The sequence below is a fragment of the Panthera pardus genome, unplaced genomic scaffold (assembly GCF_024362965.1).
Source record: "Panthera pardus isolate Hobbes unplaced genomic scaffold, ASM2436296v1 HiC_scaffold_17, whole genome shotgun sequence".
NCBI lineage: Eukaryota > Metazoa > Chordata > Mammalia > Carnivora > Felidae > Panthera > Panthera pardus.
The window spans coordinates 129,686,488-129,714,319 of NW_026526732.1; the positions used below are offsets into that span (position 1 = coordinate 129,686,488).

The 27,832-nt window shown below is 43.6% G+C and overlaps 1 protein-coding gene across 5 annotated transcripts in view; it reads right to left on the reverse strand.

Moving 5' to 3' along the window:
* Window positions 1-1,068: 1,068 nt before the first annotated feature.
* Window positions 1,069-27,832, reverse strand: part of CDYL (chromodomain Y like) — a 241,451-nt gene continuing 214,687 nt past the window's right edge. For 4 of the 5 annotated variants that reach the window (XM_019419860.2, XM_019419858.2, XM_053904939.1 and 1 more), the window contains 5 exons: window positions 18,967-19,223; window positions 17,586-17,758; window positions 11,286-11,496; window positions 3,928-4,071; window positions 1,069-2,729 (listed from right to left, as the gene is read on the reverse strand). In XM_019419860.2, the coding sequence (XP_019275405.1) occupies window positions 2,571-2,729; window positions 3,928-4,071; window positions 11,286-11,496; window positions 17,586-17,758; window positions 18,967-19,223 (944 nt within the window). In that variant the 3' untranslated portion in view covers window positions 1,069-2,570. The remainder of the gene's footprint in view (window positions 2,730-3,927; window positions 4,072-11,285; window positions 11,497-17,585; window positions 17,759-18,966; window positions 19,224-27,832) is intronic. The other variant, XM_053904938.1, reaches the window with a different exon arrangement.

Consider the following 27,832-nt stretch of genomic DNA (forward strand, 5'->3'; position numbering starts at 1 on the left):
GGAGAGGATATGATAAAAAGAAGACAGTCTAGTTCTTGGGCATATCCTTTTAATCTCTTAGAAGCATATAGTGAATGTTTTGACATAAGTTATTCTGTAATATGCTTTTTTCACCTAAGGTTTAGAAGTATTTTATTCTTTTAATGGTTGTGTATTCCATTGTGCAGTGTGGCATAATTATTTAACCCATCATTTCCAGCTTTTCACGGAGACGAATTTAGTCACCTGTGGTATCTTTATCTTGTGCAAGAATTCATTCCTTATGATGAGTCCTTATAAACGGAATTGCTATATCCTGTCAAATTCTCCTCTGAAGTTGAACCAAATTAGAGAGCATTTCCTGTCACCTTCCCCAACACTGGGCAAGAATATAAGGATTTAAGGTTGTCAGTTCTTCCTCTTAGTTGGGCTTGATTCATGAGCCAGAAGTTGGAACATGAAAGTTTTGCCTGAGAGAGGAAGGAATGTGGCCAGTGTAGAGAATGCAGAATCCAGGATGACACAGAGGAGAACCGAACTGAATTAGTTCCCTAGTTCTAAATTCTAGGAAACAGACAATACGGTGTTGATGCCAGAATACTGGTTCTGCCACCTGGGCTGGAAGCCTGCCTGGTCCTGCCCCTATGGCATGTATTTCATACTTTAGGTTCCCTATCTATGAAACAGGAATGAAAACACCTACATTGTAGGTCTGGGCAATGGAATAAGTTACAACTCTAATACACAGATTAAAATAAACAACTCAATACTAAATCACCAAAGCTTATGTGTAATAACAATGTAAAGTTCAGAAGTAGGAAGAACTAGGTAATATGTTTAGGAATATGCATCTCTGAAAGAGAAGCAAGGAGAAGACTGACACAAAGTTCAGGAAATGGTCACCTGGGGAAGGGTCAAGTGGACAGGACTCGGGAGGATGCTATCGGTCAGATTGTAGCTCCTCCCCAGGTGCAGTTACAGAGTTCCTTATTCTTTAAACTGCACGAGTGCTATGACCACATGCATACTTCATGGAAAAAAAGTCCCATGAGGAACTTCAGGAGTGAAGAATTAGACAAACATTTCCAATGTGTTAAGAAATATTAGTTTTATTTAACCAGTTTTCACAGCTGAATATTTATTCTATAAAAACTTTACAGATTGTACAGTTTATTATATATAGTTCAAACTACTGAACGAAAAAGTAGGTCCCACAGATGCAAAAATACTGCACCAACCAATCCAAGGTAAAGGCAGATTTACACGCTGTACAGCTCTCCACATGGCCGGGAGGTGGTCGGTTCTAAGTATAAACTTCCAAACTGTACAAAAATAAGGTTTTGATTTTATTTCATTCTTCATACATTCAATATGATTGCAAGCTCAGAAGCCTAACTAATAATAGGCGTCTGTAATCAGGAATCAGTCCCCACTCCTGAAAGGAATGTGAATGTCTATTTACACAGGGCACTCTTGGACGCCACACTCTACTCCGCATATTGCGTAGATATGAAAGCAGAGACCTGGGACATTAAACGTTGAATATAAGGTAGTTCTTTTTTTTTTTTTTTTTTTTTAAAGGAGTTCCTGCATTTAAGAGTGTGCCAAAAGAATTTTAACTTATTAAATAAAATATATTCTAAGTGAACCTAAAAATTACACTTTATAAACATAAAAATACTTTTTTTTGGTGTAATACATCAATCATATCTGCAAATAGAAAACCAAAACTGCATATAAAGTAGTATTTCTCACCCAGCAACAAGAAGCACTTATGTAGTTATTTTTCAAAAGGGTCAGAAAAACTCTTTAAAATCCACTAAAACTAACTTATAACTTAGATACTCATACTTAAGCTATTCAGTGATTCACTAATACTGCAAAACAAGCTTTCTTCTGGAGAGACAGTGGTTTCCTCACGTTAACTGGGTAAGAACTGGATATATTAAAAAGGAAGAATCATTGGATTTTCCAGCATGAATCTTAAGTGTACTTCAGTTTGGCGGTATGTTCATCAGTGGGTTTTTCATCAGAAATACTTATCCTACAAGGTAAGTTTTACTTTTGATTCAGGACATTCCACCTCTGAGATACATGTACCTTTTTGGAGACAAAGGCACACCTCAGATCTTTCTGTATCTCTATTTGGGACAGGAGAGAGGAGGCTGGCTAATACCCTTTAGATTCTGTGTTCTAGAAAGAAAAAATAAGGGAAACAAACATTATTCCAGACTTTTCTGCCACCTGAAACCAGCAAAACACGCTTCGTTTCTTTTTTATACAGTACTAGCTAAAGATAACAAAAATTAGAGCTTCAAAGAGCAGTCTAGAGCTCACCATTATACTTTTATACTTGTGTGTATATTAAGTATAAAATAATGACGTTTGGACAAAGGAGCTTTGTAGTTATTTATTTTAAAGTTACAGTACTTAAAAACTCCTTGATAATAAATAGCTTGGATGTTGTAAGTCCTGCTTCCAAGCGTGAGCTAAGAGTGAACTTGTTTCAGGCTGTGAGGGAGGAGGAGGGCAACATGGTGCCACAGGTGTGCTGCTCTAGAATTCCAGTGTCACCAGCAGGCACCTGGCCGTCAGAACTCATCGATCTTCCTCTGCAGGTACTTCAGCATGGAGTCCATCCCTTGAGCCGAGCCCCAGATTTTCTTCAGCACTTCACACTCCCTCTCGTTGGCCTGCTCTAGCTCCACCTTCATGTTACAGCGCACAAGGGCTTTGGACTCTTCCAGCACCTGGACCAGACACAGGCAGTGAGTCAGCAAGGGTGCATGTCCACAAGCACTGGCTCTCCTTGTCCCCAAAGCTATGGAGGCAGTTAGCAAGCTTGAGTAATTACCTGTCAAAAAGGCTACCAGACATCTTTTTACAACGCACGCCGGGCCTGAGATACATCTGAAGTCTATTCACTCTAGGTATCAGGCAAATGCTCAAATTCAGGAGAGCTGTGCTACCCACTTCTGGCCCCCTCCCCACTGAGACCAGCCTGGCCTGGGCCCACACTGCTGCTGCAGGCTGGCGTGGCCCCTGAGCCAGACACCAGCTCTTGTGATGCTCAGTGAAAACTCTACGAATACCCTCTGAGGGGGTTTTCTAACCAAAATTTAATCTTAACAGTGAGCGTTGTTCATGTCAGGGAGAGCCTAGATGGGAGTCATGTCTGTTAATGTTAAATGATGTTTACCTTATAATTTGCTAAATGCAATTGTTACCAGATTGAATATTATCCAAGATCATTTTTTTTTTTTTAAACACAGTAGGCTCCATGCCCAATGTGGGGCTTGAACTCACAACCCTGAGATCAAGAGTCACATACTGTACCAACTGAGCCAGCCAGGCGCCCCTATCCAGCACATTTATTAAATAAAAGCTTACATCCACTGTGGGCAGTTGGGAAGGAAACATGGTATAGGAAAGGGCTTTGGAGGGCACGCCTGGGTGGCTCAGTCGGTTGAGTGCCGACTTTGGTTCAGGTCATGATCTCATGGTTCATGAGTTTGAGACCTACATCGGGCTCTGTGCTGTCAGCACAGAGCCTTCTTCAGCTCCTCTGTATCGCTGTCTCTCTGCCCCTCCCCCACTTGTTCTCTCCCAAAATAAAACATTAAAAAAAAAGGAAAGGGCTCGGGAGACAGGAAAGAACTCTATGAATGGTTTTTGTAGGGTTTCATAGGACACTGTGAGATAAGTCCCTGACTGATGTGGACTCCTTCCGCTCTTAGGCATCTGCGATGGGGAGGAGGCAGGCAAGTGGGTCTGGAGCAGTGGCACTAATTATAGCTCTTCCAGCATTTCGAGTGCAGGGGGCCATGCCAGGGGCACATGTGGAGGACTCAGGAGACACCGTTATTATGTGTGCGAGCTCTCTGGAGGGAAGGTCATGGTAAAAAAAGAAAAAAAAGTAACATATGTAAGAGAACGAGTTCCACGTACAACTGGATTACAGGAGGCAAGCTCCTTGATGCGAACCATAACTTCTTGGGTGAAGGTCCCGGGCCAAAACACCTGGGAGACCAGGCCTTTGCCGCAAGCCTCCTGCGCCGTCAGCTTCCGTCCACTGAGCAACATTTCATTTGCCTAAAACAAAGAGAAGTTGAGACTCATATGAGATGTGAGGGGGAGGCAGGCAGAGAAGACCCAACCTGAAAATTCATCTAAAAGAATTCAAACCAAGGGTGGGCATCTGAATGGGCGCAGGCCCTGGTGGGGACTCACTGCGTGCCCTCGGGGTTCCATCTGCAGCCTGTGGGCAGAGAATAAACCCAACAAGGCACAATCCACTGTGCAGATGAGAAGTCACATACTGACTGGTAATTCACACACACAAAAACGTAAAATGTTTCATGAAATGTTTCTTTTATGACGGAATACAGAATAACATGAGCACAACCAAGAAATCTAACTTAGAAAGGTCTATTTGTTGGTAATTGAAGTTACTGGCATGTGCCCCTCCTGCTGCTTCCTCTTGCCCAGTGGTAGCCATTCCCACGCGTGAAGACACTTAATACACAAAACAGTCTCCTGGGAAATGGAGGCATAAGCAAAGCTAGGCGATTTGCTGTGTCAGGGATCTACACCAGTCACAGAATCACTACCCAATATTTGCTAGATCTTTGAGAGGCCAATGGTGGCTTCTTCTCCATATACACAGACAATGCTCCATGTGCAGTGTTTCTCCTAGAGTATAACTTGGAAGGCCACATTTTACCACTTGGACATTAAAGTAAGAAACTATTCAGGACCTGAATGCATCCAAAATGACCATGACTGTGGTCTGCTCAGGAGTGTGTGACTATTGTTACTTCATATGACTCAAAGGAGGAAATTAACATTTGTTATTTGTTAAGAAAAAAAAGTATATTTGTGTCTGTGTGTGTACATATATATATGAAATTTATTTTATTTTATTTATTTATTTTTTAATTTACAAAAAAATTTTTTTTTTTGATTTTTTTTTTTGAAATTGATTTTAATTTTGTCCTGGATTCTGCATCATTTTCAAGGTCTCAACACCATGTGCACAGATTTTATCCCATTCACATAACAGGCACAGAGATATCAAAATAGGGAGAAAACCTGACAAAGAAACTTCACACTATTCTGATGTGACAATTTCCTGCCTGCAGTTGATCTTGCACTGCTAATCTTCCCGAAGACTGATGGTCATGAAGACGTGACCATCATCTCCTGGGACTCAGGTAAAGTACACTCTTGGGAGGTGACCTTCCTTTTCCAAAAGAGGTAAAATATTGTTATGAAAAGGCCGTAAAGTTATTTAAGTGTATCTCCAGGTTGACAGCACCTCTATGCCTCCTATAGATGCACTGAGACATTTACTGCATGTGAAATGCACAGAGTGCAAGGCACACAAGTAACAGCTGGCAAAGCTAATGCTTGGTTGACTCACTACCCTTTCCACACAGGCAGAGAATAGAGAACAGGGTGGAGAACAGGGTCCCTACAAGGACTACGAGGTCCAATGCAGATCTGTTATTTGCGCCGAGTCTTGGACAAAGTCACGAATGTTTGAAGAGTTTGGAGATGTTCTAGAAAACCCCTGTACTGAGCACCTCTTCTCAGTGAAAAGAAGGCCAAAAAGAACAATGCATTTAGAAACCTGACTTAACCTTACTGTCAGCTGCTAAGACAGTTCTCTGAGGACAGAGCCAAAAGCACTGAGAAAGGGTGACAGGAGTGCTGATGGAATGGCTTGGTCAGAAGTGCTTGGTGGTTTTCCTCGTTTGTGCTTCTTTTACTCTCAACTACAACTTAGTTGTAGTGAAGACAACACCACAACTACATCACTTAAGTGTGAAATATGTCTTCAAGACCAGGTTGGAACCACAGGGTCTTAGCTCGCCTAGTGGATGCGAATGTGTGCCTGTCAGGAGTGACCGTCACTTCTGTGAATATTATGCTTTGTCCCCTGGAGTGACATCCCTACCAGTGTTCCCTTCCTCCTTTCTTCCATCCCTTTCCTCGGTTCCTGTGGGTCTGTGCCAGCCAGCTAGGCCGCCAGAACAGTCCCCTGCCATGTGCTGAGCTGTCACTGCCACCATTTCCTCCTTTCAGAGCCAGACTGACTCTATGGCTGCTGTCCCTGAAGAGTCTTTCCCTGCTTAGTCTTCTCGATTTCAGATGGGTGGAGGTGCAGAACAACAGAGAGCATTTCTGACTTTTCCCGAGACATGGATGTCGCACTGACTCTAATGCTCATGGAAGTACAGGCAGTGAGTTGGTTTAAATTATAGTCAATGAAGAACACCGTAAGATTAGTAAGACTAAATACACTCAATGTGAAGGAGCATGTTCTCAACTGTTCTCAGATGCTCAATTTCCAGTAGTTTTAACATGACAGGTTTCTAACTTCTACCCAAGAAACAGATTTGCAAGGTCACTGGCAGTTTCTTGGCTGCTGTTTTGTTCCAAAATGGCCAACTGTTTTTTAAAAAGTTATAGTGTGAGGGCACCCGGCTGGCTCAGTTGGTGGAGCATGCCAACTCTTAATCTCAGGGTTGTGAGTTCGAGCCCCATGTTGGGTGTAGAGATAACTAAAAATCTTTAAAAAATAATATAATAAAAAAGTTATAGTTTACCCAGACAAGTGAGAAATGCTGGAGAAAAGTGAAATAAGGACCCCTTTTCTTCCAGCCAAAAAAACACACATTAGGAGGTGCGGTGAGAAAACTTGATCAGCTTGGATGGGATGGGTTGGGGAGCTTTGAGCCTCAAGGAGGTGACGGCTCTGCCCCTCACTCTGTCAGGTCAGGCTCTCAACTCCCCAGAGCAGCAGCCTCCCCAGTCAACTCGGGGTGAGGACTTCAGCCATTCACTGGGCATTTCTCCAGCATCGCCCCATCAGGAGCGAGAGCTGCCAGCTTTATCACCAGCTCCGTGTGCTCTTCGGTGAGGGTCTGCTGGGTGTCACTCATGGCACCCAAGCCACAGGACTCACTGTGGCACATGGCACCAGGCAGGCATGCCCTGCATGTTTCCTGGGGACAAAGGGAGCTAAGATGTGGAAGAATACAGTCCTCAGCTAACCTGCTGCACAGCTTGTGACGGCAGCTTAGCTCCACAGATGTCAGTCTGTGCCTACAGGAAAGGACAGCTCTCACAGCTTGCTTTGGCTGCGTGCTCTTTTCATCCAGGGAACGTGATCCTTTCTGGCTTATCCTGCGTGCAGAGTTTTGCACCACATCCCGTGTGAAAAACCAAACCTGTGTAGCTTTGCCTCAGGCAGCTGGAAGCTTGCATACACCAAAAGCTCAAGAAGGGGACGTGGCATCTGGGTGGTCACCTTCTTTCTTCCTCTCTCCTTTCCTTCCTGCCTTCCTTCCCTGCCTTTCTCTCCTGTCTCTCCTTTCTTTCTTATATACGGAGACAGCATGAGCAGTAGAGGGAGAAAGACAGACTCCCAAGCAGGCTCCATGCCCAGCACAGAGCCCAACGAACCATGAGATTGTAACCTGAGCCACAATCAAAAGTTGGACACTTAACCAACTGAGCCACTCAGGCGCCCCTGGGTGGTCACTTTCAATGAGGGCTGTCACAGCCTGACTCACCCCAGCAGCATTTACTACTTTCTGGACAAAGGTTTTAGTCAAATGCTCTGCACTTTTTGAGTGCCTGCTTCACAGGCAGGCTTCTCAGCCTGGGCACTGAAAACATTCAGAGCAGACAGCTCTGTGGAAAGGAGCCTGTCCTGTGATTTGGAGGACACTGAGCAGCACCCAGCCCTCCACCTGGCAGCATCGCCTCAGCTGTGACAATCAAGTCTCCAGACACTGAGGCATGTCCCCCAGGAGGAGGGGGATGGGGCACACTGCCCTGGCTGAGAATCACTGTGCATGTGGTACCAGTAGATCACAAGGAGAAGTAAAAAGTGACGCATTTCAAAACTTGTCCAGGGAGGGGGAAATGCACCTGATGAAGAGCAGGCATTCATTTTGTCTGGCCTTCCTGCTCTATGTGGCTCTGCAAGATGGTATCGCTTCCCTTAAGTCCCGCCCTCTTTCCTCTCCTGGCCACGAGGCCTGTAACTTGTTTCCTCCCTCAGAGGAGCTGCAAGAAGATGTGGGGCTGAATTCTAAGGGTGCTTGACACAGAGCCAGATCACAGGGTGGGACAGGGATCTTGCTGATTTGGGAGCTCTCCTGAGATACAAGATTTAATACCCTGGCAAGTGCCCCATGAGACAGTGTGACCTTGCTCCTGGGATGGCTCCCAGAAGCATGGGGGAAGTGGCAGCCCAGACCAAGCGTGGCTGAGATGTCAGAAGCACCGTGGCTGTTGGATGGGGTGTGACAAGACGGCTCAAGGAGCTTGTGGCACATGCCGGAGACATGATCACAATGTAGGCCCCTGTGCTGGGAGTATGGCTGTGCTGGTCACAGCAGAGAAGAATGTGTTTTTTAAAAAACAATTCTGGAGTTTTTACTGAATGCTGGCTGAGGCAGAACACACAGCCATGGGACATCAAATAACCACACATCGGAAAGGTCCACCAGGAGCTGAGTTCCATCAGGCCCGCTAGAACACCAGAGGGCACAGAGGAGCCTAGACCCCCATGTCACCTGCCACCAGTGCCCTGCCTCAGCTCACGCCTACAGCCGTATGGGGGACTCTCTATGAGCAAGCCTGGTTTGTGGGTGGGCTGGCCCAGTGTACGGATGTGCAAACTGAAACAGACGGCAAGTCCACCAGTGCCTCACCCGGCTGTAGTTGGACAAGATAATGATGAAGGAAAACACCGACACATAGGGGGTGTGCCTGTCAACCACCTGGTGCGGAAGGAGAGGTGGACCAAGGTTAGAACACACAGTGACCAAGGGTGGTGTCCAATGGCCTGGCTGGCTGGTCAGGGGACAAGGGGCTCTGGCATGCAGATGACTGGGGAGATGTGTATTTGGCTGGGTCATGCTGGTGTTCAGGAGAGAGTACCCACTGCAGAGAGGAAGCAAACAGCTCTGTGAGACCAGCCTTGGTCGCTGGCCGCCCCAGTGCTGGCATGACAGACATGCAGACAAGAGTGCCCGTGGTGGGAGAGATGGAGCTCAAGGGCATGGAGTCTGACGTATCAAGGTGATTCAGCTACTGTGGCCGCTGAACATCTGGCCTCCAGCAAGACACCGATGCCAGACCACCTGCCTGGCATCGCTCCTGAGGAGACCAGCTGGTCGGCTACTTGGTGGCACGATGACTGTTGTCACAGGATACACACTTACTCTGGTCTGGGTTTGCTTTCCTGCCTTCATGAGCACCTCTCTCTGAGTGGGCATAAAGTGCCCAGTCTACCATGGGGTGTGCCAGGCCAGAACTCCCTCACAGCAAAGAGGGTGTGGGAGCAGCCTGTGACCATGGGGACCCTCTGGCTATGTCATATTCGTCATCTCCAGAAGCCACTGCTGATGGAGCACTAGAATGGTGTGAGGTACAGGTGGGGTACCATCTTGAAGGTGTGTACATGAAGATGGGCACCTTCCTCTGAGTTACAGTGTACAGAGTGCATCAAAGACCCTGACACAGTACCAGGTGCCCGACAGGAAAAATCCTTGGGATTGGGTAAGAAAGGAAGCAGGTGCGGCCCCCTCTCCCCACCAATGATCTGAGGGCCATTGAGCCTCTGGCCCTCGAAACTGGACTCTGCTTGTTCCGGAAGGGGCACAATTGGCCAGTGGACACAGCAAGGGTCCTACTGAACTTAAGGGTATGACTGCTACCTGGGCACCTGGTGCCTCCTGGGAGCCCCTGGGTCCTCCCCCACCCAGCCGCAGACACGAATGTGCAAGTGCAGCAACTCAGGGCTCATGGGATGGGGGACCCGTGTTCCACCACCAACGTGGCCACCGAGGCCAGCGGCAGTGCCAGCTGTGGGTGGTTTGGGACTAGAACAGGAAGGGAAAGGACAAGGATGGGGGTGGTCCTGAGACCAGATGTGGCAGTGGGAGCCATATGGGTCCCACTAACCTTCTTCCTCTTTCCTTTAAACTTTATTTGGGGAATAGGTTTAAACTTCTGGAAAGATCATAAGAGCAATGTACAGAGTTCCTGTAAACCCCTCACCCCTCTAATGTTAACATCTTACATGACTTCTTACAATGATCAAAAACAGAAAATTACCATCAACATGGTACTATGAACCAAAGTACAAACCCTCTGCAAAGTTTGCTGGTTTTCCCATTAAAATCCTTCCTCTGACCCAGAACTGTGTCTGAGATCCCATGCTGCATGAAGTGGACTCTCTCTGCTGCAGAGCCACCTCATCCATGGTCACACCCCTCTTCCTGGGCAGCCCACACTCGGTGATGATGGACATAAAGGAATTAGCCATTTCAGCCCACTGTGGGTCAACTATCACAGGCCATACATGTCCCAGAGCTTCCCATGGTGGCCCAAACGTCCCTCTGTCCAGTCCCCCAACCACTGCCATCCTGCCCACAGATACAGACTAATATTTCCCCACCACACCAGACTCCACTTTCATGTCTGCTGTGGAGACCCCAACCCATGACACCACCTCATGCCCTACTTCAAGGAATAAGAAATGCAATGTGTGTAGCTGCTTGAAAAATCAAAAGCTACAAACACAAACTCTTATTATGGATGGATTAAAAATTAAAAAAAAAAAAACAACTCCACAATCAGATGGGAAGACTTCTCTTATCTTAAACAACTTTGCTCCTTTCATTGCTTTCCCTTAAAAGTGCAGATTTTAGGATGGCTCAGTTGGTTAAGTGTCCGACTTCGACGCAGGTCATGATCTCATGGTTCCTGAGTTCGAGCCCCTCATCGGGCTCTGTGCTGACAACTTGGAGCCTGGAGCCTGCTTTAGATTTTGTGTCTCCCTCTCTCTTTGCCCCTCCTCCACTCATACTCTGTCTCTCTCTCAAAAATAAACATTAAAAAAATTTTTTAAAAAGTGCAGATTTCAGGTTATTGGGTTAAGAACTTTTCGAATGCACACTGCTGTTTGGGTTACAAATTGGGTATTTACTAATAGCAGATATCAGTGTCAATTATGCAGAGAGATAGATTCCTCACCATATAAGGCCCTTCTCTAGGAAATAATGCAACACAGTGTCAATAAACGTTCTATGAACCAAAACATGAAAACCTCCTATGATTTCATGAATTAAGAATATGAGTTAATGAACAGGACTGAACTACAAGTGCATCTGATGGAAAGTTTCCTCAGAATGACACCCTGTATATATTTAGAAAAAACAATAACCAAATTAGATTTCTTTAGGAAGTTTTCTACAATAATTTTTAAAAACAGAGGTACTCACAGATGCTCCTCCCATAATCTTGGGAAACATAACGGTGGAACAGCCATCTGGACTCTGTCCGAAGGTAGTATAGGGTGTTTGAAACCAAGCCTTTTCATTGGCCCAAACCACATCACAAAGAGGCAATATGGAGGCTCCTAGTCCAATGGCTGGGCCATTTACTGCTACAATAATAGGCTTCTTAAACTGAATGAAAGTATTCACGAAGTTTCTAAAATGAAAAATAAATGGGAAATTACTCAAAACATTGTGTATTTGAGCAACAGAAAAATCTACTTTTATAGAATTCAATATATCAAGATGTAAACTCTTTGGAAATCAGTACAAGTTGACTGAGATTCGTGGAAGGCCCTCTTCCAGAAGCGACCCAGAGACTTATGTATTGTGTGTTGTAAAGGCTTCACAATACCCTGGACACTATGTGAGAGTGGCTGTTGCTACAGGACCTATGTGAAGATCATGGGTGACGTACAGCCAGAGGCTGCTCTTGGATTTGCAGCTGGCTCTAGGCCAATCCATCTTTCTCTTCAACTTTTGTTCCCTTTAAGACACAGGAGTCCAATTAACACTGTGGGCTTCAGATGACCAATCTAGACGCTCTCCCAAAGAAAAACTGGCATGGGGCATACCAAGACAGTGCAGTGTTAAGAGAAGACTAGGGGTTTGGGGTTAGAACCTATGTGGTCTGAGTCTGGACTTGGTATGTGATTTCAGACAACTCATTGACTACTTGGAAACCACAGATATTTCCTGAGTTTATGTAGAATTAGATGGAATGATGGGATGCCTGGGTGGCTCAGTTGGTTAAGCATCTGACTTCAGCTCAGGTCATGATCTCATGGTTTGTGAGTTCGAGCCCCACATCGGGCTCTGTGCTGACAGCTTGGAGCCTGGAGCCTGCTTCAGATTCTGTGTCTCCCTCTCGCTTTGCCCTTCCCCAGCTTGTGCTCTGTCTCTTTCTCTCTTTCTCTCAAAAATGAATAAACATTAAAAAAAAAAAAAAGAATTAGATGGAATGACCTGGGAGAGGGATGTATATACAAGAAACTTCCAGGCTGGTTTAAGACAGGAGACCCAAGAAAGAACAGCAAGCACCACAGACACATGCCTGCACACCACTGTGTACCCCAGTGGAGATTACGATTACAGCAGGATCTCAAAGGAGAGCAGGACTAGTGGTTGGGCAGCCTTCACAGAGGACGTGGATTTTGACAGAACTGAGCCAGTGCTATTTCTGGATTTGTTTTAGGATCAGACTGGAAAAGTAGGCTGCTCTTCAATTAAGGGTAGGCTGGTGCCACACCATACTGGTAATGTGCATCTTCTTCCTACCACTAGAAACTAATTTTATGTTCAGAGGTTGCTGCTTGCTATGATTTCACACGGTGAAAAAAAGGACAAACATGCACCAACATAAATGGAAGGTCATTCCTTTAGGGCAGTCAGAGTTCTAGATCAGAATTACAGAATTCTAAACCTGACCCCGTCTTCAGTACGAGAACAATCTGGTTGCTCTCTGTAATTCGGTAACTTAAAAGCTGGAGCAAATCTATTCAGGTCATCTCTGAAAATGCTGACTTAGATCTTAGATGGTCTCCCATCTCCCCAGATACTGACATGAGAGGTTATGTTTTTTTTTTTTTTTTTGGAGGAGGGCAGGTGAGGGAGTTTTGGGACATGCATGTGTGAGGAACAGGAGAGACAATGTGCTGCAGAATCTGGCAGCCTGCATGCCCAGCTCCAGGGACTATTCTCAAAGGCACCCTGTGGCCAGTGCAGACCTCAGCCCAGCCCCCAAGGTCCCCTAAGATTTGTGGGATCTTCACACTGAACGAGAATTGACTCATTCAAATGAATGAGCTGCTGTAAGACTTTCTAAATGAGAGCCTGAGGCACTGTTAGAAAGATCACACTGGGTTTTAATGATACAAAGAGAGCCAGACAACCTTTTAAATAGGTTCTTGGAATAATGTATACAATTTACATGAAGCTACTTCGCTTGTGCCACCTTTTGAAGATTTGGGGTCAATGACATGACGGAAATACATCTTCTGAGCTTAGTTACTGATGATTCTCAAAAGGATCTCCATGATGCAGAGCAGACGTTTTCAAAATATGTCCCCTGGTGCCCTGGAGTCGCCCGGCTTTCATCTGCCTCATGTCAACAGGGGCCTAGTAGGAACTGTTCCCATGCTAACAACATCTGGAAACCATGGATGGGATGGCAGAGTAACATGAAAGAAATGACCAAATACTGCCACAAGAAAGTGACTTTAGAGAGAAATGGTCAAATTCTCTACAATTAATAATTAGAGTAATTAATTCCTCGACATAGCAGCATTCTTTCTCACGTTCGGTTTGCATAAAAGAAAAAAAATGCTTCTAAAGTAGATGTTGCAAAATCAAAGTCTGGAGAAATTGTTTAGAACTGATCTCCCCCTCCCCACTCCCAGTTATTTTTATTTTTGCCTGGAACGATAACTTAATCTAACACTGGTGGCCGCTTCTGGGAGGGGTATGAATTAACTTGTACACTCGACCAAAGATCATCTTTCCCTTTCAGAGGACAGAGCCGACCATTCTGACGTGTGAGCTCTGACATGTCAGAAACTAGCATGATCCACAGAGAAATCTGTTTAGAACAACAACAAACTTCCTAGAAATGCTTTCCTGTTTAGTAGAAACTTCCCAGAGCCACAAAGCCTTGGCTATGTGGGGTTGCACAGTAAGCCACATATCAAACCAGAGACAGGAAGGTGGGGGCAGCTTTCGGGCCTGGGGACCAAGCTCTCAGGAGCTGGCATTCAAGGAAGGACTGTCCACTGCTTCTGGGGGGAGGGGAGCGGAAAGCACGTATGTTTTGGAACTTAAAATGCATGAATGTCCAAAATGTGTGCAATGCAACATACCAAATTTGAATTTCAGCTTCCTGTGAATTATCTGTGAACTGAGCTATAAAGGCTGTGTTGGGTATAGCAGGGAAGGAAGGAGATTGTATTTGTCATAAAATGAATTTAAAAAGACTTATGATTAAACAAAAGCAAACTTCTATCCATTTCTTTGAAGAGCATTTACTACTTCACAGATATCACCAAAAAAGTCAGATAATCACCCAAGAACAATAGTCTAGAAACTGGGGAAAATGGAAAATGAAGCATGCAGAAATTATTAAGTTTCAACAGCAAGTTCATGGTCATTTTTCAAGGGAGCCCTCTCTTCACTGTGAATATCTGGATAGAACTAAAGTGGGGAGAGGTCAGGCTCTGGAGGACATTTGCTGGTCTGCTTTATGTCTCCCCACATTTCTGCTCTTCTCACTCCATGCTGGAGGAAGGTGCCTGCTTTCTGGGGCCAGGCAGCTCCTGGTGCTTCAGACACTAAGCGGCAGCTAGTGGATCCCACAGACTCAGAAGCCTAATATTATAAACTGACTCAAAATAATTTTGTTTTTATCACTAATGTGCTGAATATTTTTATTATAATGGATCTGCAAACTGGTTATGACCAGCAGCCCCAAGAATGGAATTAGGTGTAGTAGATACCTGACAATCTAATGTTCAAACCTAACCTTTCTACTTCCCACTTCTTATAGGGGAAACTTGCTATAGTGATGTTCTTTGCTCCAAAGTTTTAAGGAATTCAAGACCAGACATACAGAAGTAACAAATATACAGCTTTATGTGTAAAGCCTATCTCATACATATAAAAATTAATTTAAATGCAAATGAGCAAGAGCAAAGGTTAAGTGAATCTGGTATAACTAATTATTTTTGGGTCCTGCCAGAGTACATAAAGGAAAATTCACATTGACAAAAATATATTCATTTAAAGAAGAACCAAGTGGGTTTCCCTAAAGCGGGATTTGGCCTTTGCATAGAAAAGCTTTTTGTTGGGGGAGAGGAAAGTGACAGGAGAGAGGGAGGGTCTGGAGAAGAAATGGGAGTGGGCAACTACCTGAAATAAATACCTGAGGTTACCGAAAGATTCTACAAATGAGATCTCTTGATCCATCTTTCCTCTGCATTTTCTAATCCCAACAGTGCAAACCTCAGCCACTGTCAAGGGCAATTCAACATGGGAGGAGTCGCTGGACTAGGGTTGAGTCACTTGAGATTTAGAAGTGGAGTTCAGGGGGCTACTGGGTGGCTCAGGTGATTAAGCATTTGACTTTTGATCTCTGCTCAGGTCATGATCTCATGGTTCAAGAGTTCGAGCCCTGAGTTGGGCTCTGCTGATAGCACGGAGCCTGCTTGGAATTCTTTCTTCCTCTCTCTCTGCCCCTACCCCACTTGTGTTTTCTTTTTCTCTCTCAAAATAAACTTAAAAATAAAAAAAAAATAAAAAGAAAAAAAAAAAGAAGTGGAGCTCAGGGAGCATCTACAGGGAGAAACAAGCCAGAACGCAGGAGGCACTGACCGACAAGTCTGATTTTCTTATTAGAGCAGAGCTCCCCAAATCATAGTATTATGTGTAAAGTCAGTGTGCGCTTACAGAAAATCTACAAAGTCAAGGCCCGAGGCATAGTAGTTTGTATTTAAAAATTGAAAATTAAACCCAAGTAATTCATCCTGAAAGGCTGGGATGGGTTAGTCATCAGGAAATCTACAAGCTGTCTTAGAAGTACTGACAGTCTGTCACGGAATTACGCGTATTGATCAAGCAGTTTAATTTGAAACTGAGTAACACGATGGTCCTATCTAGGATACAACAAGTTTGAAATTACTTAGATCAGAGACAATACTTAATTAAAACAGATGGTAAAATTTCAAACCATTTTTGGAAAAACAATTACCATATGATAACCTAAAAACTAGTAATGTGCAAAAAGATGAAGGAACCTCTTGTATGCATACATACATCTATCTGTACACAGTGAGAAAACAGAACAACTTTGAAAATTATTAAAAATGTTATAAAAGGCCAAGTTAATGCCCTGACACCCTAACGTACGGGGTTCCAGAGCTCCTCTGATGGGCCAATTAGGACAGCACCTGTCAGAGCCATCTTGGGAAGTCTGCCAGCTTCCCTGGTCCACCCCACACCCACCAAGATAGAATAAAGCACTCCCACCAATACTGACGTGCACTTCCAGGATGGTCTGGGGGACCTGGGGGACCAGGAAGCCCTGTGCTCCCAAGGTCCTGGTGTAGGGTCTCAGCCATGTGGAGCCCAATAATCACCCAAAGAAGCTCAACTTCAACTCAACCAAGTACCTGGAGATTTGGAGAGGATCCAACCAAGTTTTCTTTGCACGTCTGTGTGTCTAAGTTTCCATCCCCCTGTACATTATCAAGGCAAAAGCATATGGAAAGCATTCTTAGGGGTTATTCAGGGATAGGTCATTTTAGTGAGGTGGGTAGGGCAGTCCAATGGTCTTCCTGGTTGGTGACTGGGTTCCATAAATAAAATTAATTTCTAAATAATTAGATACATTTGATTATACTTCCAGTGATTAGCATGAGAAGTGAGGGATATGGAAACAGAATATGTACCTGTATATGCTTAACAGAACTAGGTGATCCTAAGGAAGCTTTTTTGTAATGTTAGGAGATAGTAGGGGAAAATCTCCAAACAGAAGAGATGGAAATATCTAAAAGCAAGTTGCAAAATAACACACAGTATAATTCCATTTATTTAACAGAACTAAAAATAAATTTGTATTATCTATAATATGTATGTGATGCATATTTGACAGCGTTTAGAAAAAGGCTGGGAAAACATAAATGAAGGTGGGCTTCTGGGAGGGGGGAGCATGTGAGAGAAAAGGAACTCTTACTTTTCACTCTGTAAGATCTAGTTTTATGGGCAGCTGGAACTCAGGATGAACTTGAACAAGAATGAGTACTACTTGTACTAAAACAAACTTTTCAGGTGATGTTATGGAACCAGCTTGTCATAAAGCCTAGCCAATTTATTTCAGAGTAAGCAAATGGTAAATTATTATGTGAAAGAGAATGTATCTTTATTTAAGGGCTGAAGACAGAACGTGCTCATAGTACAATAATGGAAACTCTGGCTATATGCTATTGTACACGCTAATCATTAGAACATTCCCTGAGCACTCACTGGGTTTGAGCCAGCCTTGAAATCAGTTATTTGCTCAAGGCAAGCAGTAATTTATGCCAGGCCCACAGAAAAGACAGATGATTTAATTAATTTTGATACCAGTGTCTCTCAGTGAAGGGAGACACGCATTTTACTCACAAGGCTTGTTGGAGCCTGTACTACCTACTACCAGGGATTGGTACACAAGGAGGGAGACACTCAAACCAACCATTAGAAAACACCACTTATGCATACCTGATAGCTTCCGCCATTTTAGTGCTTTCTCTTTTTCTGTCATCTGTTAAACGCCGTATAAAATAAATAAAGTCGAGACCGCAGCAGAAGACGCTGCCCACCGCGCTGAGCAGCACAAGCTTGCTATCGTCGGCAGCAGCTGTGCTCAGGGCACTCTGAACTTCTTTCATTACCTGGAAGTCACCAGAAGTTAAAGTGGCAAAGAGTATTTCTGATACAGAATCCCAGAAAAATTTCACTACTGGATAATCTGGACCCAGAGAAAGTACTGATATTGTTCCCTGTATCTACCACAATTTAAACTAATTCACAAATGTATTTCCTATAAACTGAGATTTGGAATGCTGGGGACAGAGTAAGTTACATGTCTAATTATGAACAGAATATAATTAGAAAGACATGTAAAACTAAGTTATCTTAATATTCTGGTCATTGTGACTCTCAGTAGATGAGGCAAGTTACAGAGGATATCCACTTGGCATTTCTACAGTTTGGACAGCAGGTGGCACATTCAACCAGTTGAAAGAAACTAGGGTTCCGTGCCCTTTTTTTTTTTTTTTTAAACACCAGCCTACCACACTTGGGACAGAAACCCCAGTAGTTTGGTGTGCAAATATATTAAGCACAAGTTGTTTTAGAAGGGCACAAAACCATTGAAAATGATCTCTATGAAGCACGCGCAAATAACCAATGAAGGACTCTGTGGTCTAAAACTGTACTGGGGACCAACCCTGAACTGGTTTGTCCTGTGACCCTGGCCAGACTTACAAGCTTTGTGGAGTTTGGTTTTCTTGTCTGGAGATAGCCTGACCTAGCTTTTCACAAGTGGAAAACAAACAAATATGAGGGCATAAATTTCCAAAACTTCGTGTTTTAGATATTTCTGAGTTCGTTTTTGAACCTCTGCAAGCAAGCAGCAGTCTCCCTGGATTTTGAAAGCCAACTTTACCAGCTACTACCCACAAGGGACAGGGGTCCAAGTCACTGCAGTGGGAACGAAGTTCCACCACAATGCTGAAGATGCACAGGAAAGATATAACTGGGGGCCCGGGGCCATTTTAATCTCGTCCGAACAAAGAGCCCTTCGAGAGTCTGATGACTAAAGACGAGCACGCGCACACAGGAGTTTCATATGCGAGTCTTGGGGGGAGGCCTGCGCCCCCTGGAGAACAAGGCGGGCATGCACATTCGCACTTGCCCGGCTGCACCAGAGGCACAGTGTTGTCCGGGGCAAGACTGCCACACCTTCCTTCTCGTGCCTACCTCTGGCAGGGCACAAGGAGAGTTAGGGCACAAAGAGCACCGATTCCGTCCAGCCTGGCCGGGAAACAAGGGCGTGGAGAAACATGAAGCACAAAGCAGCCCAAGGGACGTCTCTCACCTCTGGGTTTAGTGAGTTATTCTCTGATGATTTTGTTGACAACAAGATGTGGGTGAAGCCATCCTGCTTCCTGACGACAATATCTCTGTATCTGTAGGCACTTTCTGTTTGCCTCACACTGAAACGCAACCGCTTGTCAAAAGGCTGGTCTCTTCTGTCATCAATAAATTTCCTTTTCCCGGCTGTCACTCCTGTAACAGATGTCTGTATGTTGGTTGTTCCATTGGCTGTTAGCGCGTCCATAAACGGAGATGTACCTGCCGAGAGTTTGAAATCACAGTGGTCTGTGATGTCCAGCTACGAGTCCCTCCCCAGTGTCGTCTCTGAATTGGGTAAAAATGCTCATTATGAACCCAGGATTTAATGTATCAAAGCAAGGCTGTTAAAAAGTCTACTTTGAAAGGCATTTGTTTTCCTTCCAAGTCTGACAAGGAAATCACCCTCTTGCTTATCTTGCCTAAAAAATACAGATGGAAAGGTACTTGCTGAAAACAGGCTACAGAATTCGAGACTACTGGAGAATGGGATTAAAAGAGAAGGGGGTCTCATGAAGAGTACCTATTCCAGGCTTGAGAAGTTGGGATGAAAAAAGAAAATATCTTACTATTCCAGCCAAAGCTACCTGCCATTCCGTTGAAGTTTCTTTTTTCTGAATGCAAGATGACTTGTGCCGAAACGAAACGCGAGGCGACCACCTGTTTCAGCTGGTCTACCGAGGGCTGCTGCAGTGGCCACCACTGCAGACCAGCGCCCCCTTGTGGGGCACTTGAGACTCTCAGGTCTTTCTTCTGATGCCCTGGGAGGTGAGTATCTGCCCACTGGCCCCAGTTCTACATTTCCAAACAGCCTTCCAAATAGAACTTCAAGACAGTTCTCTTTCCTGCCACATAAAATGTTCTGCTAATTTTTCCTCCTGTGTCAGCTTCTCAGCGTCAACTTCGTTGCTGTCTTAAAGATATGGTCTCCTGAACCTAATATTTCTTATAACAAAGGCAAGAGTTCCATTTAATGCTTTCCTACAATTATCAAGTTATGTCAGGGTAAGAATTCAAGTATTAAAGGTAAATAATTATTCATATGAATTTTCTGAATATTATCTCACCTGGTAAGGAATATATAGAGCCTTTGGGGAGGGTGTGGAGAAAGGGAAAGAAATGTAGGAAAACTGTATCAAGCTTTACTAATAAAATTAGCACTGGCAGAAGTTCTCTGAGGGGAAGAACATGAATTATAGGTCAGAAATACTTCTTCCACAATGAAAGAAAATAAGCCAGGACTACCAGAAAAGACTTGGGAATGGACATTTAGAGAAATCAAATAATCTCTAATTATTGGTAAAACAACAGGATTTTCATTGGTTGAAATGCTTTTGAGGTGTTTAAAAAAAATTCAATTTTTTGAAATTTTGGAAGAGGTTATAATAAATGCACATGGTTCAAGAATCTACAACTGTAAAAAGATATACCGTAAACGGTCTCCCACCACTCATGCTCTCCATTTGCCCAGGACCGCCCCCCTCCCCCCCCCCCCCCCGGTTAGCTACCATGTTTGGTTTCCCAGTCTCCTTCCACTGTGTCTTGATATATACACAGGCAAATAAGAATATAAATATTTCTACCCCCATTAAAAGACACAAATGATAGTTTAGTAGACACAGTATTTTGTCACATCTTGTTTATTCATTCGACAGTATCTTAGAACTTGTCTTATCATCAGGTGATGTTTTGTTCTTTTCTAAGGCTGCACAACAGTCTACTGAATGGATGTTCTATAATCTACTTTTACCAATCCACACTGCAATAAACACAAATATTTAATGGTTGTTTGGTATTACAAACAATGCTGCAACGCAAACCTTGGCCTCTCTCATTCCAATGCTGGCCAGTATCTCCAACTGAAAGATCACTGGATTAGCTGTTGTTACCAGCAGCACTGGGTGTTGCTGAATCCTTCTGAGGAAGCTAGCAAGGATCCTTTCTCTTTGTTTTAATTTTCAATCTCTCTTCTATCAGAACCCTCCCCATCTGTGTTTAAACACCTTCTTCAATCTCTTGTGCTCTCAGATACCCCTCTAATCTGCTCTTCTCAGCACTGCCCTCTCTCCTCACGCCCATCATGGTCTCACCAGGTCTACACTTGCTGCCTCCTTGTCCCCTCCATCCTCTATAGACTCCACTGCAGCTAGAGGCCACATGACCAGATAACTTCTGAGTAACAGGGAACTGGATCACAGGTGACTCTGAACCATTAAGCCTGGGTGTGTAGGAGATGGGGCACCCACAGGGTAGTCTGACATAGCTGGGGGATGAGGACAGGGGAGAAACTTGGCTTTATCCATGGTTACTATTCGGGTACAGATGCTCCGGAGTCCAGGAATGGGGGCAGGAAAAGTTGGGGTGGAGATGAGTACTTGGGAACTGGTGCCCAGAGAGGATGGTTGGATAGAGAAGTAGGAGCTCCAAAGGGAGGAGTGAGGAGCGAACTTGCTGGGGAGACACATGTAGGGCCAGGAGGCAGCAGGGAAGCAGGGAGGCTGTAAGAGGCTTCCTTCAAAGGAAGGAGAGGCTGCCGTGGCCATGAGGACATGTCAACAGTGGCATGTGCCTCAGAGAGGTGGAGGAGAACAGAGAAGAGGCAATGGAGGGGAGATAAGAAGCCATTAATAAACTCAGGCAAGTTGTGTCACTAGAGCATGAAGGGTAAAAAAAAAAAAAAGACTGTAGGATACAATGAGAGACAGATCAAAGTTGTTAAATAGAAAACATGCATTTGTTAAAATGCTGTTTTCAGGAACACAGAGATACAGCTGCAGGTGAGAGGGCCCTGATGTGGATGTGATGGCTGACAATGCTCTCCCTGCCTAAACAGAGAGCACATGAGAAGCAATACTTTGCAGAGAGGAAAGCTGGAGGCCACCTGACTCAGGGTGAAGGGTGATCTGACAAAATCGAAATGAGTGGAGGCTCCAGCCTGCCCAGGAGGACAGCGTTCTTGCAGAATACACATGCCAGTGTGCTAGTAACAACAGGTGAGAGCTGTCTGGATCTTTGAGAATTACTAACCTGAGCTGAATTAATTGGTGCTGTATCAGAACACAACAAGAAAGACCCAACAACACAGGGGAAGGCCTGTTGAAGGCTGGCTAGCTGCCTTCTGCCAGGACAAAGCCTGCTGACTTTGGATCAGCCCCCTCCACCCCTGAACTGCTCTCTCAGTCTCTTTTCTTTCCCTATTTAAAAGACACGTATTCCTTACCTCTATAGGCAGATTTCCTGGTGGCTTCTTCCCACAGAAGCAGGATTTCTAGGCTATGGGGTCTATGTAGCCTTTATATGTGAGCTTCACAAAAAGCCCATTTTCCTTTCTTTGAAGCAGTAAGTCTTATGGAGCTATCCGTGGTTCTGCAAATGTGGAAATGGATTCATGTTGGCTCATGCTGACCAGGATTGTTGAACTTGGCCTTCATCTCCCTGTTAAAACTGCATTGGCTCACTTTACAGTCCATGCTGATTTCAGACTCTGTGATCCTGCTAGGGCCTCAAGTATCACGCCCACCCAGTAAGACTCCTGGGACCCCTTCTTATCTACCTACAGGGCCATGTGACTGTGCTGTATTTGGGTAGAGAAGTGTTCACAGTGGGACTGCATCTCAGAATCACAGGCTGCCAGCACTGAGCTAGGTCCTGACCCCTACCTCACCCCCATTTGTCATTTATAACCCTTAGCCCCTCACTCATGACAAGCTAGCCATGGCATTCTTTTACTGGCCAGGGCCTTTGTACTTGCTCTTCCCTCTGCCTAGAATGTTCTTGCCCTAGAGCTTCAAATGGCTGGTTCCTTCTGCTCATCTGAACGGCAGCTCAAAATGTCATCTCTGCCGACAAGCCTTTGTGGAGAAGCCCCTCCCCCTAATGGGGGCCCTCCCATCGCAATTCACTTCACCCCGGCTTGTTTTTCCCATAGCCCTCCTCACCAAAGGTATTTCTTCCTCATTTGATTTTTTATTTATTGTATATATTGTCACTGTACTCCACTAAGCTCTGTGAGAGCAGGGTCCCTATGTGTCTCATTCACTAATGTAATCCCAGGGTTTGGAACACTTCATATTTACTGAATAAATGAAGGTAAGGGACCTTCAAGTCCCACCAGTCCAGTGCCCTTCACTCAGGGACGAGAAAGTAAGTGGCCTGTCCAGCGTCACACAGCTAGCTGATCACCTGGTGCCAACCTCGGGACAGCAGGTGCTATCCTTTAGAGCAAAATCAACTGCTAATGACCAATCTAAAAAAGGTAAACACCGAGATTCAGGAAAAAATATCCTCCACACATAAACTGTGTGAAAATTCTCTGTGACTCCCTGGACCCACAGCTCTGACGAAAAAGCAGAGCAAACGTTCTGAGTGGACAGTTCCTTAAGGATTTGGATTCAGAGACTACTAAATGCCTTCCTAGGATTTATTGGCATAAAAGCCAGGAAAAAACCCACTTTAGTGCCTCTCCTAATAAATGGTTTTCTTTTAACATGCTCGAGAGTAAAAAGAATACCCTCAAACATGTATTTGTTAACCTGTTAGAATTCACTGCTTCAAAAAGCATGTCTCTCTAAAAACGAAATGTGCCTTCTGCTTCTAAACTTAAGAGAGAAACAGTAGCTGCATTTCGTTACTTGCCAGCGAGGAGTAGAAAACTGAACAAAATCTACCAAACAACTATTTCAGAAGCTGGACAACAGACAGTGCAGGACCACGTTCCCAGTGTGAAAGCTGGGAACCAGGCTTTCTGCCTGGAGGCTATTTCCACACGGTAGGTACAGGGACACTGCGTGCAGCTCAGCAAAAGTGCTAAAATCAGGAGGAGCCCAGAAGGCTTTAATTTGTGGGGCAGGGTACTTTAAAGGAGGGAGCTACACAGAAAGTTCCAGAACTGCTTATGGATCCTCTTGAGTCCTTGCTGAACACCAATCTCAGTATGCATGAGGTGAAACTCCACAAGGTTGGCAGACCAACAACTTTTGAGGAAAAAATTACCTATGAACATGTAACTGCCAGAGCACACACAGGGCTGGTGTAATCCCCAGCCAGGGTGGAGAGGGACACTGGGTCGAGACCCTGGAACAGGCACATGTTAGTAGTGGAAGTACTCTAGCTCTAGAACTGCACTAACAACACTTAAAAATACGCCTTCGAAGCATCAGATTTGCAAGTAAAAATTGGCTGTCAGAACAAACCTAACACTTAAAAAAGTGGACAAGAAAATCCAGCGCCCCAAAATGTAGAAGTCCCAGTGTGTAACAGCCAAAAAAATTACTAGATATGCTAAGAAATAGAAAAATCGGACCGATGACCAAGACTAAATCAGTTAATAGAAAGAGATCTAAAAATAAAAGATGATGAAATAAGAGAAAAGGACATTTCCAAAACTTATAAACAACCTCAGTGTGCTCAAGAATTTAAAAGACAGGAGTGCCTGGGTGGTTCACTCGGTTAAGCAACCAACTTCAGCTCAGGTCATGATCTCACAGTTCATGAGTTCAAGTCCTGCATCGGGCTCTGTGCTGACAACAGCTTGGAGCCTGGAGCCTGCTTCGGATTCTGTGTCACCCCTCTCTCTACCCCTCCCCCCACTCACACTCTCTCTCTCTCTCTCAAAAATAAACATTAAAAAATATTTTTTAAAAATTTAAAAGATAACACAAACATATGAATTTCATTAGGTATGTTTAACAGATTAGATGCTGTGCAAGATAAGATCAGAGGGGGAAAAAAAGAAAGATCAGAGAACTTGAAGACCAACAGATTCTATCCAAAATGAAACACAGAGAGAAAAGAAAAAACAGAGTAGAGCCTGGGTGTGGGCTATCAGAGCATCTAGCATATGCATAATTTGAGTCCAAGAAAGGGTGTGTGCAAGTGTGTAAAAACATTTGCAGAAATAATGGCTCAAAGTTTTCCATATTCGATGAAAACCAGAAGCTTACAGACCCAAGAAGCTTAACAAATACCAATCAAGATAAACAGAAAACCACAGTAAGGCACATAATAATCAATCTGCAAATGCTAGTGATAAAAGAAAATCTTCAAAGCAGACAGAAAGAAAAAAGCAGGAAAGGGATGGCATTTTTAAAGTGCATGAAGTAAGAAATAAAAAGCTTACAGCACACATGCACCATATCTGTCTTTCAGAAACAGGAGAAATAAAAACTTTTCTAGACAAAAGCTGAGAAAATCTGTAGCCAGCCGACCCACACTATAAGAAATGCTAAAGGAAGTTCTTCAGGGAAAATGCTAGCAGAAAGAAGCTTGGATATATATACAAAAGAACTGATAAACATGTGGGTAAAAGTGAACCTACACAGACTATATATCAAGTTTAATTAACTAAAAGGAGGTAGTAATTGGCTAATCCCACCCCCCCCCAACTCTCCCCTGAGTTCACATCAACCTAACCAGAATGAATAAAAACCACTGTGTATACACTACATAAATACATTAGAGTATCTTCAAGAAATTGACATCTTTCTGGAAAAATATGAATTCTCAAGACTGAGCTCAGCTACAACAGAAACAAAGAGAAAAAATAAGGAAGGAAAGATACAAGTAAAGTTATTTGGGGCTAGGCAAGGTAGGAGCAGCTGAGTACAAAAGAAAACAGTTTCAAAGTTCTGAGGAAAGAAGGAAATCTACCAAGTTCATTTTGCAAAGAGGATAATTTAACTCTGATGTCAGAACTTGACATGATGACACAAAACCACACACCAATTTTACTTATTTCTTGGGACACCATGGTCCCATTTTATTAACATTAAATACTGCAAAGCTATCTTTCTCAATTTCAATTCTAATAGACTTCCAATTGCAACCCCGGTGACTAAGATTTGGCGGGAAGACAAGCTAAGAAATTTTGGAAGAGAATAATGAGCGATACGTACCTTGCTAGTTGTATATTCATAACTATTAAGGGCATGATTCTACTCTAGGGGAAAATGACCAACTAGAATTAACCAAGGACTAGCTCCTAGGATGACAATCTGTGTATTACAAATAAACAGGATTGGTAAAGATCATTCAATAAGTGGTAATCAAAAACCGAGTAATTTTTCTTGGAACAGTCATTTTATGTCTTTACTGAAAATGAAACACAGATACATACACACACACAAGATGAGCACAGAAAAATGCTTTCAATGGAATGAAAACACCAAAACATGAAAAACTGATCTCCCAAATAAAAAATGAAATAATCTTTTCTACCTATAAATTAGGAATCTTAAAATATGGCAATTAAATCAGGGCTGGTGAAGAGCACACATACATATATGGATACCTTTCTAGAGAGCAATTCTGTAAGATGTGTCCATCAACCTTTGTCCTTGTAATTCCATTTTTAGAATTACACTCTAACAGAAAAGAAATTATATGGGATATTTTCACATATAAAAGGTATTCAAATAATTTTATCTTTAAAATGGAGAAACTGGAAAGAGCCGTAATTGTAAGAGTAAGGAAATGGTTAAATGACCAATGGGACATGTGCACCTGACACATAGAAAGCAGCCACTATCAGGATGTTTATGAAGACTGTTAACATACAGGTCAGTAAGTGTTTCACAGCAGCTACTGTTTACATTATATGTTACATATGCCAAGCTTTTAACCTAACTCTAATTAAAACCACATGACATCTGAAAGTTGGGTTGTATCTGCAGATCTGTTCTCAAGCTTGTGTTCTATTACTTTGTTACAACCAAAATTACACAGCACAGAAATGAAAATTAAACGTATCAAAAGGTATTATAGTGTAATCAACAATGCTTACATGTGAGTTTACTAAAAATGTAAATACATAAAAAAGTCAATAATGGCTCTTTCTTAGTGATAGAGATATGGGTAATTTTTATATTCTTGGTATTTTGTAAATTTTTACAATTTACTGATATCAGGGTAAAAACCACTTGAAAACAGACTACAGCAACCAAAATCCAGACAAAAACTTCTGGGATATTATTTTTAAATAGGTAAAGATTTATTGGTATTTCCCTAAGTGTATTTTAGTTTATGGTTGTTTAATCAAAAGTTGGCAAATTCAAGGAAGTATGGGTCTCAGGTGCAAGAAAAGTTCAAAACCTGCTGACTGTTACTTTAGTCTAAAGTTAGAGAACAAATACTACAGTATCTACAGAATTATTACTTTTTAAAAAATGTTTTTTGAATTTTTTTTTATTTTTGAGAAAGAGAGTGTGTGCAGGGGAGAGGCAGAGAGAGAGGGAGACACAAAATCCAAAGCAGGCTTCAGGCTCTGAGCTGTCAGCATAGAGCCTAATGTGGGGCTTGAACTCACGAACCACGAGATCATGACCTGAGCTGAAGCAGATGCTTAACCACTGAGCCACCCAGGTGCCTCAGAATTATTACTTTTCAAAGTTTATTTATTTTGGGGGGTGAGGGAGGGAGGGAGGGAGACAGAGAGAGAGGGAGAGGGAGAAAGAGGGAGGGAGGGAGAATGAGAGGGAAAGGGGCAAGGGCAGAGAGAGAGGGGGAGAGAGAATCCCAAACAGACTCTGTGCTGTTCAGCACAGAGCCTGATTTGGGGCTCAATCCATGAACCATGAGAACATGACCTGAGCCGAAATAAAGGGTCAAGTGACTGAGCCACCTCGGTGCCCCAGTGTCTATAGAATCATTAACACACCTTTACAGAGTTTAACATTTCAAAACATTGTCCCCCATACCTACTGAACCTAATCCTATTTAACCATACAGAAGCCTACCACTTTATTCAGATTATATAATCTGCAAACTGAATTAACAGAAAACTTTTCAAATGAACGTGGAAGGGAGGCTTTAAACATTATATCCTTTTCCTCCCA